The 13,482-nt window shown below is 45.7% G+C and overlaps 1 protein-coding gene and 1 long non-coding RNA gene across 19 annotated transcripts in view; one reads left to right on the forward strand and one right to left on the reverse strand.

Annotated features, from left to right (window-relative positions):
- TRAF3IP1 (TRAF3 interacting protein 1) overlaps nt 1-13,482 on the forward strand; it is a 74,914-nt gene that overhangs the window by 14,496 nt on the left and 46,936 nt on the right. For 4 of the 18 annotated variants that reach the window (XR_013519172.1, XR_013519173.1, XM_078328913.1 and 1 more), the window contains exons 8-13: nt 986-1,083; nt 2,871-2,963; nt 5,643-5,744; nt 7,481-7,501; nt 8,754-8,838; nt 9,288-9,371. Coding sequence is in view for 14 of the 18 variants with exons in the window: in XM_078328913.1 (XP_078185039.1) it covers nt 986-1,083; nt 2,871-2,963; nt 5,643-5,744; nt 7,481-7,501; nt 8,754-8,838; nt 9,288-9,371 (483 nt within the window). In the remaining 4 variants the exon portion in view is untranslated. Of the gene's footprint in view, nt 1-981; nt 1,084-2,870; nt 2,964-5,642; nt 5,745-7,480; nt 7,502-8,753; nt 8,839-9,287; nt 9,372-13,482 lie in introns of all 18 variants that reach the window. The other 14 variants (XR_013519174.1, XM_035306221.3, XR_013519175.1 and 11 more) reach the window with 12 other exon arrangements.
- Nucleotides 2,827-8,754, reverse strand: LOC144576737 (uncharacterized). Its single transcript, XR_013519176.1, has 2 exons — nt 8,406-8,754; nt 2,827-7,296 (listed from the first exon to the last, which is right to left on the reverse strand). It is a non-coding gene; the product is annotated as an uncharacterized LOC144576737 (long non-coding RNA).

The raw sequence follows: 13,482 nt of genomic DNA on the forward strand, positions 1-13,482 counted from the left end.
TTTCTCTCATTTTAAAAATGATTATTATTGGTATGCAGTGGCTTCATTTTTTTTTTTTTTTGACATGGAGTTTTGCTGTGTTGCCCAGGCTGGGGTGCAATGGCATGATCTCAGCTCACTGCAACCTCTGCCTCCCAGGTTCAAGCAATTCTCCTGCCTCAGCCTCCCAGGTAGCTGGGATTACAGGTGCATGCCACCATGCCCCACCAAGTTTTTTGTATTTCTAGTAGAGACGAGGTTTCACCATGTTGGCCAGGCTGGTTTCGCGCTCCTTGCCTCAAGTGACCCATCCGCCTCAGTCTCCCAAAGTGCTGGGATTACAGACGTGAGCCACTGCGCCCAGCCTGTTGTTGCATCTTAATCCAGTAGTTCTTCTGTTGCTTCCTTTGGGTCTCCTAAGCAGACAGTTGTGTCTTCTGCTCTTTTCTCGTCTGTGTTTACTGGTGAGCTTGTACTCTAGGGTTCTTTTGTCTGATCTTAAGAGATTTTTATTACCAGACATTTTTTGGGTTTTTTGACACTGAGCTTTCCTGAGTTACCAACAGCCCCATGAACTCCTGTCTGCCCCTCCTGCTAGCCGGGCACTGACCTCACAGTAGGTCTCCCAGCACAGCTGGCACTCTGCCCGAACATTCTGCCTCGCTTACGTAGGTTTGCATTTGGGTAAATGCCCAGTTTCTAGGGGTGTGTGAGACACTGGACCTCTGTGTTCTGCTCTACGGGATGAATGAGCCTTTACTATAGGGCGTGAGGGGAGCACATTTGTTAAACACACTTAGACTCTTAAAGTCATTCTTGAATCCCGCAGAATCCGGAAGGCTTTCTGCATAAGATTATGACAATTTTTGCTTATTCCTAAGTAGTACTTGTAGAGCTGATCACTTTGACTTAATGAGTATATTTTAATTTCATTTGTTTGTGAACTGCTTTACATTACAAATTAAGTTTAATATATATTTTCATTGTGCAATTTTATGTCAGGAAGAAGGGACCCTAAAGCCAATGGAAATAGTCTTTCCCCTGAGAAAGAACATAACTCTTCCCACTATAAAGCTAAGAAGGAGCATACCCTGAAACAGCTCGGTAAGCTGAGTGAGCCATAGTGGAGGCTGTGAGTGAGTGTTGAGAGTTGAAACCTTTGCCGCCTGGTCCTTTGCTTCTGCTTGGTCGTTGAACATGTGGAAGTCTTGGCGGGGTGGTTGGATGGGTGTGGCCCTGCTTGCCCTGGGGCCTGAGCTCTAGAACACTGCCTTTGGGCCAGAATGGAGAGGGGCAGAGGGACCTGTTGGCCCCCTGCAGGACTGCCCCTGACCAGGTGGGAATTTCTTATTCTGCGTCAATCACAGGCTGAAATTGTCCATTTGAGCCTTCCTTCGTTGATATTGCAGACATTTATGACTCAGGGATGCATAGTTGCATGTTAGTTTGTGATGAATCTTCAAGGAAAATGAAGCCAAGAGGAGCAGGGATGAGGGGCTGAGCAGGGAGGATGTCTCTGAGGGAGGACATCTGGACAGAGAGCTGACTTGGGCAAAGGAGGAGGACACAGAGGTGTGCATAGCCTCTGAGCAGAGCCTCTGAGCTGGGGCAGGCTTTCCTGTGTGAGTGGTGAGGCCGGGTGGAGAGAGGAACAGCAACAGGGGAGGGGAGGGGCTGGGCTAGTAAGCAGGGCCCAGAGCTGCTGGTCCTGGTCCACAGCAGCTTTGTGGTTTACAGCGAGTGCATAGAGAAGTGCTTGGAGGGTTTTAAGCAGGACAGAGGCAAGATTTGACTTAGGTTTTAGAAGGCCTCCTTTTAAAAACTGTGGAGTGGCAGGAATAAAGGCCACAGAGCAGTAAGGAGGGGGCTGTGGCATCCAGGTGAGAGGAGGTGATGGTTCAGACCAGTGGTGAGAGCAGCTTGGGTTTACTGTGCTGATGGGTTGGATGCTGCTTGTTCCGATGGAAGGAAATCAAAGATGCGATTCATTTTGGGAGGGGTCTAGATTCCTGGGGGTGGCCTTTATTGACGTGGAAGGTTCTAGGAGATGCTGGTTGATGGAATGGGTGACACTGTTAGGAATTCTGTGTTAACAACAAATTTGAGATGGCTGTGGACCAACCAAGTAGAAACATCTAGTAGACAGCTGGGTGTATAGACTTGGAGATAGGAGAGAGCTGGAGAAACTGAAGTAAAAACCAAAAATGGAGAGTTCTAGCATACGAGTGGTGTTTACAGCCATGGGCCTTTGTGCGGTAAGTAGTCCAGGTGCCTGTGTAGGTAGGTGTGGTGAGTTTTGGGGCCTGCTGTGGGCTCCCAGGTTGGAAGAGGAGGGGGAGGGGGAGAGAGGAGGAGGAGGGGGGAGGGGGAGAGAGGAGGAGGAGGGGGGAGGGGGAAAGAGGAGGAGGGGGAGGGGAAAAGAGGAGGAGGGGGAGGAGGAGGAGGAGGGAGGAGGGGGAGCGAGGGGGGGAGAGGAGGAGGAAGCGGGGGAGAGAGGAAGAGGAGAGGGAGGGGGAGGGAGGAGGAGGGTGGAGGAGGGAGGAAGGAAGGGGAGCGGGGTGAGGGGGAGGGGGAGGGGAGGAGGGAGGAGGGAAAGGACGAAGAGGAAAAAAGATGGAGGAGGAGGAGGAAAGATGGAGGATCATCCTCACAAAGGATACAGAAGGCCAACAAGTTGGAGGAAAACTTGGAGAGGAAGAAAGTGTTAGGGAAGGAGAGAGGGGCTTCTTGTCAAGCTCTAATGTGAGGGAGTCGTGTGGAGGCTGAGAATTGACCATTTAGTTGACAAGACAGTTTGCTGGTGACCTTCGTATATCCCCTATAAATCCCAACTAAACCAAACACAAAATCTTTTACAATATTTTAATCTGTTGTTAACTATTTTATGTCAGGAAGAAAGCAGGATAATATTTCAGCTAAAATTTTAGACTCCGTAGGGTCTGGAATAAATGAGCCAAATCGGGAAACAACAACTTCCGAAATCGGTAAGAAAAGCAGATGCTTTAGTTTCATTCCTTACCCCTCTAATGCGAATGGCTGTATCTCAGTGTAGTTACGCATTTAAAAAGATGATTCTAAACACTTGTATGTTCATCAGACTTTTTCATGATGTACTGAAGGTTGGAAACGCCTTGGGGTTTTACTTGCTTAAATATGATAAGTTACGTAACTCTATTAACTCCGCTTTAAGTTAATGATAAGCTTTTTGTACATAGCTTATGTTTACATTTCAGTCAGAATGCTTTCTTAATTTTGCTGTTGGGATTTCACAGTGGTGCGGGTGACGGCATAGACAAACGGGTTTTCTGTCTTCATCTTGCCCTGCTGTATTCTACTCAGAACATGCTCGCAGTAGAGATGTTTAAAGTGCTTCTCAGGCACCAGGAAAGCCAGCCTGTCACAGCCAGTCACATTTCAATCCTCGTCCTGCTGGCTCAGAGGGGATGGGCCTTGGTTCAGTATCAGTAACTGCGGTCATCTGTGACTACAGAGGGAATTCTTCAGAAATATTCAAATTCTTCAGCTGCATTTAAGGAAAAAATAGTGTAAAATTAGACTTTAGGGGAAGATAAGATTTTTGCTGGGCCCAACTTGCCTTGTATCTGTCTGACTTTGATGAATTCTGAAGTGTAGCTGGAATGCCGGTGGGTGCACCTTTCTTTCTCTGCATGTGTTCCCCCTCAGAGCTGGCACTTCCAGGATTGGGCATGATTGGTACAGCAGCTGCAGTGTGAAAGGTGATCTGTGGTTATTTTATTCCAAGTAGGGCCACTGTATGGGAGTTACCTGGGTCTTCGGTAGCATGGGATGGCGCAATAAGAGGTGACTGAGTTGGAGCAGGGGTTTTCACTGGAGAGAGCCCTTGCCACGTGGGAATGCATGTTACAGCTCAGCAGCATCTTGTGATGTATGTTTTCTTTTTCTGGTAGCTTTCCTCATCCCCAGGCACCTGTGGGGAAACGCCCAGCCGCTCTGCAGTTCTGTACACAGGACAGGGCAGCAGGCAGCGGCAAAAGCCTGAGGGGTAGACTCCTGGTAGCCCCCATCTGGGTAGCTGGGACCCCATCTCTAAGACCGCTGGGGCAACTCCCCACCATCTGCTTTACCTGTCTCATGACCTTAGCCAGCCATGTGAGTGGGTTCTCTGAGCCACAGTTTCCTCATCATAAATGGGCATAAAGAGACCTGCCTGAGGGTGAAGGAGGTGATGTCCATAAGGCAGCCACTCACCCCGGATCAGGGCGAGACAGCGCTCATCCTGAGATGGGCAGTGGATTTAGAACAAATTGAAAGCATTCTCCAGACAGGTAGTGAGCACTACGTAGGTAATAGCCACAAGTGTGGAGATAGCACAAGCCAGGCAGTGAGAAGCACAGACTCTGACCTTGGTTTCTGCGTTCAGCTTTTTGCAGAGATAGGGATGGAGCCTGATGCCACCTGCTGGGGAACAGTCTCTCTGTGGCGGTGGCCGTGCAGGGGGTTGGGAACAGTGGCCAGGAGCAGAGCCTGCGCTCTGGAGAGACTCCTGGTCCCTCCTCTCTCTCCTCCCCCAGCCCTGGCCCTGCTCCCCTGGGGTCCTGCCACGGCACGGGCCTGGGCTCTCTGTCCTCAAAGTTGCAGGTGTTACCTTGCACTGGCCATGGCTAACATTTGGAATTGAGAGTTTGCTGGCAGTTGTTACTGTTCCTTGATTTCTTCATTGAGGGTGAACTCCAGGTGCACTGCCATTGGGTCTGGTTAGCGAGCTGGTCCTCACAGTGCCTTTCCTTCTTCGTGCTTCAAAGAAAAGTCCACGTTGCCAAAGAAAGCTGGCCTGTGTTGCAGTGACCGAGCCAGCCCTAGCGAGCCCTGTGCCCATAGTCTGCGTCATCATCAGAGAATTCCTGGGGTTTATGTTATCATTTTGATTTTTTGGGTGGATTGAAGAGTTTGGCTGGGCGCCGGTGGCTCATGCCTGTAATGCCAACACTTTGGGAGGCAAAGGCAAGTGGATCACAAGGTCAGGAGTTCAAGACCAGCCTGGCCAACATGGTGAAACCGTCTCTACTAAAAATATAAAAAAATTAGCTAGGCATAGTGGCAGGCGCCTGTGGTCCCAGCTATTCGGGAGGCTGAGGCAGAGAATTACTTGAACCTGGGAGGAGGTTGTAGTGAGCCGAGATCGTGCCACTGCACTCCAGCCTGGGCGACAGAGCGAGACTCCATCTCAAAAATAAAATAAAATAAAAATGGCTATAAATTGAAAAAAAAAAAAAAAACAAAGAATCACAGACTAAGCACAATCTGTTGTCTGGAACTACCTGGTAACCTACTTGCAGCCTCTCAGCTGCTGGGTCTGGTTCTAGTGGGGAGGCAAGTGGAGACTGGCAGTGTCAGGTAGCTCCAGAAATGGGGGCGGGGACAGCCTGCTCCTCATGGCCCAAGTAGACCCAGGACACACTCACAGTCTGGGATTTTCTTTCTCCTCCACCTAATTGTGGAGCCACCCATGGGGAAGGAACATTCTAGGTGCATGTTTTCTAAAAACTGCCTTTGGTCAATCCTTTGTCAACTTGCAGTGTGGGAAGATGTAGATAAGTGAGCATGCTCTGTGTTAACAAAACTGCTGATCACCGGCCCTTTGGTGTAGTCTTAATGACTAATTTCAAACTGTTTTATGTCAGGAACAAAAGAAGCTAATATTAACTCAACTAGTATTTCAGATGATAACTCAGCTAGTCTGCGGTGTGAAAATATTGAGCCCGATTCTGCAGTGAAGCAGAAAGGTAAGAATGGTCCCGTTTTACCCTTTTCTGGCGAGAGCAGAGTCAGCCCTCCAGAGCCTTCCCAAAGGGCCACAGCCCAGAGCTCAAGGCTCTCCCTTGGGTCTGAACGTGGCGAGTGATTCACTTCTGGCTTTTTGCATAAACCAGAATCTAACACAGTGGTTTCTTGATAACGGGAGACCCACTCATGTGCTCCCCCATGCTTTGTGAGTGAGAGGAGGTGGCATGGTTCATCACTTGGGAGGTGTCCTGAATGATCCCTGAAGTTTCACGTGTTGGAGGAGCTGGCCTGGAGTGTGGAGGGACAGCACAGGCTAGAGAGGAGCTGTGAGAGTTGCTGGCGCCGGGTGATGGTGGGAGCCTGGGTGAGGAATGAGGTCACCTGGGACAAGACCATGAGCACAGGAGCTGGCAGAGCACTGGTGCCGTGGAAGCACAGGCTTCAGGGAGGAAAGTGTGTGCCATGTGGCAGGTGCCTTGGGTTCTGGGTGACGGGGACTGGAAGTCTCCATGGAAAGGTGGAGTTTACTGTGCTTGCTTTCCTTCTGGGTGTTGGCCTTGTGGTTGAATAACTGCGCCACTCAGGAACCTTTCTATGAGCTCTGTGACCCAGAGTGTTTTAAAGAAAGAGCTGGGGGTTTGCAACTGGGTCTGCTGCCCACCCCCAGGTCACTGGTCTCTGCTAAGCATATGCTCCAGGCTACACAGCCACGAAGAGAAGATTTGCTCTTGGTCCTGAGCAGTCCTGTCCCAGGGTTGAGCTAAGTCCTCCAACCCTGTTGCCCCAGAGTGCTGGCGTCTCTGAAACTGCCCTTCTATTGGCACTATCTGGGACCACATTCTCTAGGCCCCTCCTAACCACTGTGTCCTCCACTCCCCTGGGCCCTGGCGGGTGCCGGGCTGCCTGCTGTGCTATGGCACTTTGTGGGGTGTGACCTCTGGAGGCTCCCAGGCCCACACTTATAGGGTCCTCTAGAGGCTCCCAGTTCCCCTTGATCCACAAGCTTGGCCGCTCTCTCCCTGCCAGAGCCACCCTCTTTAGGGCACCGTTGATGAACTCGTGACTGTTATGTTACACTCATGGAAAGTCCTCCTGTGAATAAATAAGCTAGAGGTGTCTGTGGAGTACTCCTCACTCTGTTGGGTATGGATCCTCAGAATAACCCAGGCTGCTTTCTCGAGGCTGCGTGAACTATCCCTGTCTGGGGTGGAGCCGTGTTAAACAAGGGCTTGTGTCTCCCTGCGTAGTGTTCTGGGCTGGGAGATTTTCTTCTGCTTCAGAAGCCGACGGAAAAATACCCATTATGTCTATGAGATGGGCTGTTGCTGGCTATCTCCCAGTCTTAGGAACAGCTGGGATTTAGCTGGCCAGGTTCAGACTGTCGCGTCATTCCCTTGAATTTAGATGCTTTTCTGTGGCTCTGGCTTTGTCAATTCTTGTCTCGTGAACTCATTCACCTCCTCTCTCCGATGTGCTCTCTCCACACCCGTGTCCTGATTTTATGTAATACCATTTTATGATGCACAGTGTGTTTGCGCTTTGTTTTTCTGTCTTTGAAAATAAACAAAATGGCAATAGGGACATCAGAAAAGCGGCTATAAGGAAATGATCTTTTTTTCTAACAGACATCCACAATTATGTACAATGTGCTTTTTCTCTAATTCTGTTCTCATCGTTTACTATATTGACATTTACTTACACAAAAGTTAATTTTCTGCTGTGCTTTCTTTTTCAGGTGACTCCGCCAGTGATGCAGGTGAGGAATGGCCTTAGACACCTGTGTGTCACATCAGGATGCCTGTTGTGAATGTAAACAGGGCTCGAAGATTTATGTTTCATAAAGTACATTAGTGAAAGTAACTTAGTTTGTGGAAACAGATGTTAACTGCCCTAATTTAATTTGAGATTTAATTTATATGTTTTAAGTTTGCAAAGCATATATTTTAGGATTTTTTCCAGAATATAAAGTATAGTTCTAATATTCAAATTCTGACTATTTTCTGAATTATTAATTTCTTTTTTTTTTTTTAGACGGAGTTTCGCTCTTGTTACCCAGGCTGGAGTGCAATGGCCCAGTCTCGGCTCACCGCAACCTCTGCCTCCTGGGTTCAGGCAATCCTCCTGCCTCAGCCTTCTGAGTAGCTGGGATTACCGGCGTGTGCCACCATGCCCAGCTAATTTTTGTATTTTTAGTAGAGACGGGGTTTCACCATGTTGACCAGGATGGTCTCGATCTCTTGACCTCGTGATCCACCCGCCTCGGCCTCCAAAGGGCTGGGATTATAGGCTTGAGCCACCGTGCCCAGCAATTATTAATTTCTTTTACTTTAAGTAGTGGAGTAAACTTAATTGTTTTAATAGTTTGGGCCTTATTATTTACTGCTTAATTCTTTTTATCAAAACGAAGAAAACTTTGTTCAGATTATAAACATAATATGGTACATACCAATGTAGAAAAATTAAAAAATGCAGAAGAACGTAAAGAACAAAACTTAAAAGCACTGGTAGTTCCACTGCTTATAACGTAAATGAGTGTTCTTTTAGAACCGCTCTCTCTGCATATGTGCGCATACATACGTAATTGTTAGATACATTACTGTACTGGATTGTGTCACACAAACGGGACTAGCATGTGCGTGTACCGTAAGTCACTTACTTACCGGTTAATTGTCAGTACTGCCGACGATATCTTGACACGTGTCCATTTCTCCTCTGTTAAGTGCGGAGTTGATCAGCCTGCCTTTCGAATTCCATTTCTGAAGTAGTTGAACCAGTTTGTATTTCCTGGGTGTGAGTGTGCCCATTTTCCCAAATCTTCACCAAGCTTAGATATCAGACGTCGGTCTTATCTTCAACAACATGATTAATGGAAAAATTGCTCATCTGTATTTGCAATTACAAATGTATTTGATTCCAAATAACTGCAAAAACAAATGCAAATGGAATTTTCAAATAGTCGTCAGTGTGTTTTTCCTTTGTGAATTGCTAATTGATTGTCATTTGTTTAGAAGGAGATGCTGGACCTGCTGGCCAAGATCAGACTGAGGTGTCAGAGATTCCAGAAATTTCTAATGAGCTTTCATCCAGCATCAGGTCTGTGTGCTTTTAATCCCTTTCCCTCAGCAGTGACCACACCTAGGACGCTGCTATGCTTTTCTTTCTACTTGTTGCTGTTTATTTAGCACTTGAGCTAACTTACGAGGAATTATTTGTACAGGATAGAAAAAGTAGATCATTTTTCTGTACCTCAGTTATATACCATATGCAGAATATTTTGGCAATTTAGGGGAATTCAAAATTACGTCTGAATTATGTCATGTTTTGATTAATAGTTGTGCTATTTTCTTGGTATTTTGAAATGACTGAAAATATAGTTTAAAAGATGGACACTTTCTGGTTGGTTGGATTAATGGGACATTCTTCCTCTTCTGCAGAGTAGCGTGTCCTAACTAGCACTTGATTATGGACTGGAGATGATTTTCCACTTTGAAATATATAAGCTTTTCATACTCCTTTTTTGGTTTTCTGATATTTGGGTTTAGAAGAATTCCTCGGCCTGGGAGTGCAAGACCAGCACCTCCCCGGGTCAAACGGCAAGACAGTGCGGAAGCGTTACCGCTGGAGAGGTAAGACTGGCTCAGCAGGGCAGTTCCGGTCACACAGTGTGTTCTCCCGTGGGCACAGTGCCTCCACTGAGGGATGGGGGAGGGAGGCCACAGATGGTGCTGGAAGCTTGGTGTTGAGGAATGAAAAATGACGTAGGTCCTTGCCTCACACCATAGGCTGACAGACCTAGCAGATGGATGAAAGAGGAAAGCCATGCATCCGTGTAAAATTAAATCTTAACATCCATGGGAAAGTGTTGGACTGCATTTCTCTGATCTCTAGGTTGAAGACTTGCTTCTTTTTTTTTTTTTTTTTTCTGAGACAGAGTTTTGCTCTGTTGCCAGGCTGAAGTGCAGTGGTGCGATTTTAGATCACTGCAGCCTCTGCCTCCTGGGTTCAAACAATTCTCCTGTCTCAGTCTCCTGAGTAGCTGGGACTACAGGCATGCCCCACCATGCCCAGCTAATTTCTGTATTTTAAGTAGAGACGAGGTTTCACGATGCTGGCCAGGATGGTCTCAATTTCTTAACCTCGTGATCCGCCTGCTTTGGCTTCCCGAAGTGCTGGGATTACAGGCGTGAGCCACCGTGCCTGGCCTCTAGATTCAAGACTTTCTAAGCATGAAAACAATGCTGAGGAAAAAGTAGGGGAAATTTAGGGGCTTAATTGCACAAAAATAAAAAATAGAAGATGGTCAAAATGTTATAAGCAGACTGGGTGTGGTGGCTCACACCTGCAATTTCAGCATTTTGGGAGGCCGAGGCAGGCAGATCGCTTGACGTCAGGAGTTTGAGACCAGCCTGGCCAACATGGTGAAACTCCCATCTCTACTGACAATACAAAAATTAGCTGGGCCTGCTGGTGTGTGCTTGTAGGTGCAACTGCTCAAGAGGCTGAGACATGATAATCACTTGAACCCAGGAGGTGGAGGTTGTAATGAGCTGAGATCGCGTGTACTCCAGCCTGGGTGACAGAGTGAGACCATCTTAAAAAAAAAATGTCATAAGCAATATAAACACAAACAAGACAGGATGGATCAGAGTGGGTTTCAGATAAAAGAGGCAGGAATTGGAGGAAGCAGGAGTAGATGCAGTTTTCTGTTACAAACAGAAGTGAAGGAATAAGGCTAGAAAGAGAGAAAGGCAGTGTCAAGGGGAGTTACTATTTTTCTGATGATGGGAATGATCCAGTGAAGAGGGGAAACTGATGACGTAGGTGACGTGCGGCAGGGGTTTGGTGGAGCAGATCCCTGCATGGGTGTGGGAACGGGCACAGAGGTGGAGTTGGCACATGGTGTGGAGCAGATTCTTTTTATTTTTTTTTTAGGGGAAGAAAAACAGGGAAAAAGGAAAAAAAGAGGGAAAAAGAAATATTACTTCATTCCTAAAATAGGTATCAATAATGGCCGATCAATATTTTGTGTGTTTAAAGTGGATAATGTATATTTTGTGTGTTTAAAATGGAGAGCTCTATTGAGTTTATTGTTCTGGATCTGAGTTCAAGTCCTGGATATCGTTATCAATTTTCTGTCTTGTTGAATCTAAATCTCATTATGGGTTTTATGTATCTGGGTGTTAAGATCTCTTATTATTACATTAATCCTTTTACCCTTGTATCCTTTAGCTTTTTATTTTTATTTTTTATTGCATTTTAGGTTTTGGGGTACATGTGCAGAGCATGCAATACAGTTGCATAGGTACACACATGGCAGTGTGTTTTGTTTGCTTTTTCATCCTTTAGCTTTAAAGTCTATTTTATTAATTATGAGAATTGCAACTCCTGCTTTTTATTGATTTATTTTTGCTCTCCATTTGGTTGGTAAGTTTTTTTATTTTGAGTCTTTGTATATCTTTAGGTATACTGTTAGATTTTGAGTCTTTGTATATCTTTATTTTTTTAATTAATTTTTTTTTTTTGGAGGGGGAGGAAGGCAGAAAGGAAGGGAATAAGGACGGTAGGGAGGAAGGAAGGGATGAAGGAAGGAAGGAAGGGAGGAAGCGGGGAGGGAGGGAGGGAGGGAGGGAGGGAAGGGAAGAAAGGAAATCAAGCAATGAAAGAGACATTGCCGACCTGGATCTAGAGGTTTACAAGTTGATTTCTTTTTTTTTGAGAGAAGGAAAGAAAAAAAAAATAAGTAAAGGAGAGGAAGAAAGAGGAAGAGAAAGAGGGAGAGTAAATGGAAATATTGCTTTATTTTGAAAAAAATTGGGTATTAATAATGGCCAATCAATGTTTCATTTAAACTAATGGGTAGGTGTGATGTGGTATTGACAAGAATGTATATTTTGTGTATTCGAAGTGGAGAGCTCTATGAATATTTATTAAGTTTACTTCTTCCGGATCTGAGTTCAAGTCCTTGATATCCTTATTAATTTTCTGTTTCATTGAATCTATGTCTCCTATCTGGGTGTTAGGATCGTTAGCTCTTGTTGTTGCATTGATCCTTTTACCACTATATCTTTGTTGCTTTAAAATCTATTTTATCCGATACAAGAATTGCAACTCCTGCTTTTTATTTATTTATTATTTATTTTTGCTCTCCATTTGGTTGGTAAATCTTTCTCCATCCCTTTGTTTTGAGTCTTTGTGTATCCTTGCATGTGAAACAGGTCTGGATGTAACATGCCATTGGGTTTTGGCTGTGTCTTTTGATTGGGAATTCAGTCAATTTAAATTTAGGGTTACTGCCATTTGATGTTGACTGGCTGTTTTATCCATTTGTTGGTGTAAATTCTTCTTTATGTTGGTGCTCTTTACTTTTTGGTGTATTTTTAGAAAGGCTAATACTGGTTGTTTCTTTCTGTGTGTAATGCTTCTTTCAGAAGCTCTTGTAAAGCAGGCCTGGTGGTAATAAAATCTCTGAGTTCTTGCTTGTTCATAAAAGATTTTATTTTTCCTTCAGTTGTGAAGCTTAGTTTGGCTGGATATGAAATTCTGGGCTGAAGGTTCTGTTCTTTGAGGATGTTGAATATTGGCCCCCACTCTCTTCTGGCCTGTAAAGTTTCTGCCGAGAGATCTGCTGTGAGTCTGATAGGCTTGCCTTTGTGGGTAATCTGACCTTTCTCTCTGGCTGCCCTTAGTATCCTCTCCTTCGTTTCAACCCTGGTGAATCTAACGATTATGTGCCTTGGGGTTGCTCTTCTTGAGGAATATCTTTGTGGTGTTCTCTGTATTACCTGGGGTTGAATGTTGACCTGCTTTGCTAGTTTAGGAAAATTTTCCTGAATAATATCCTGAAGGGTATTTTCCAGCTTGGATTCATTCTCTCCGTCGCATTCAGGTACACCTATCAAACGTAAATTTGGTCTTTTCACATAGTCCCACATTTCTTGGAGACTTTGCTCATTCCTTTTTATCCTTTTTTCTCTAATCTTTTCTTCACGTTTTATTTCATTAAGTTGGACTTTGACCTCTGATATCCCTTCTTCTGCTTGAACAATTCGAGTGTTTAAACCTGTGCATACTTCTCGGAGTTCCTGGATTGTATTCTTCAGTTCCATTAATTCACTCATACTCCTCTCTAAGTTGTCTATTCTCAATAGGATTTCATCAAACCTTTTTTCAAAGTTTCTAGTTTCTTTGCGTTGGGCTACAACATGGTCTTTTAACTCACCGAAGTTTGTTATTATCCATTCCTTGAAGAGTGATTCTGTCATCAGGAGGCGCTTGTTCTCCATCAAGCCTTGTTCCATTGTTGATGTGGAACTGTGATCATCTTTAGAGGGAGAGGCGTTCTGACTTTGAGTATTCTCAGCTTTTTTACGCTGGTTTCTTCCCGTCATTGTAAATTTATCCTCCTGTCTCTTTGAAATTACCAACTTTCAGATTAGGTCTCTTGAGTGGACGTCCAGGTTGTTAGTTCCCAGGGCCAGAGCAGCGGCGTTAAAACTGATGGTGCTTTTCTGCCCAGGATTCTCCTGTCGGGCTTCCTTCTTGTGTCCGTAGTAGGCGACTCTGCCTTCCCGGGGCTCCAAACCTCGGTCAGAAGGGGAACCGGTCCTGTTTACTCTGCGCCGAGCGCTGCCGCGTGGAGGTGCCGGTGGAACCGCTGCGCCGACCACAAGAGTCGCGCTGGCGACTCGTGTGTTTCCACCACTGGGGGATCTTCTGCTCCGTGAGCGACCAGACTTT

This window comes from Callithrix jacchus, chromosome 6 (genome assembly GCF_049354715.1).
Source record: "Callithrix jacchus isolate 240 chromosome 6, calJac240_pri, whole genome shotgun sequence".
NCBI lineage: Eukaryota > Metazoa > Chordata > Mammalia > Primates > Cebidae > Callithrix > Callithrix jacchus.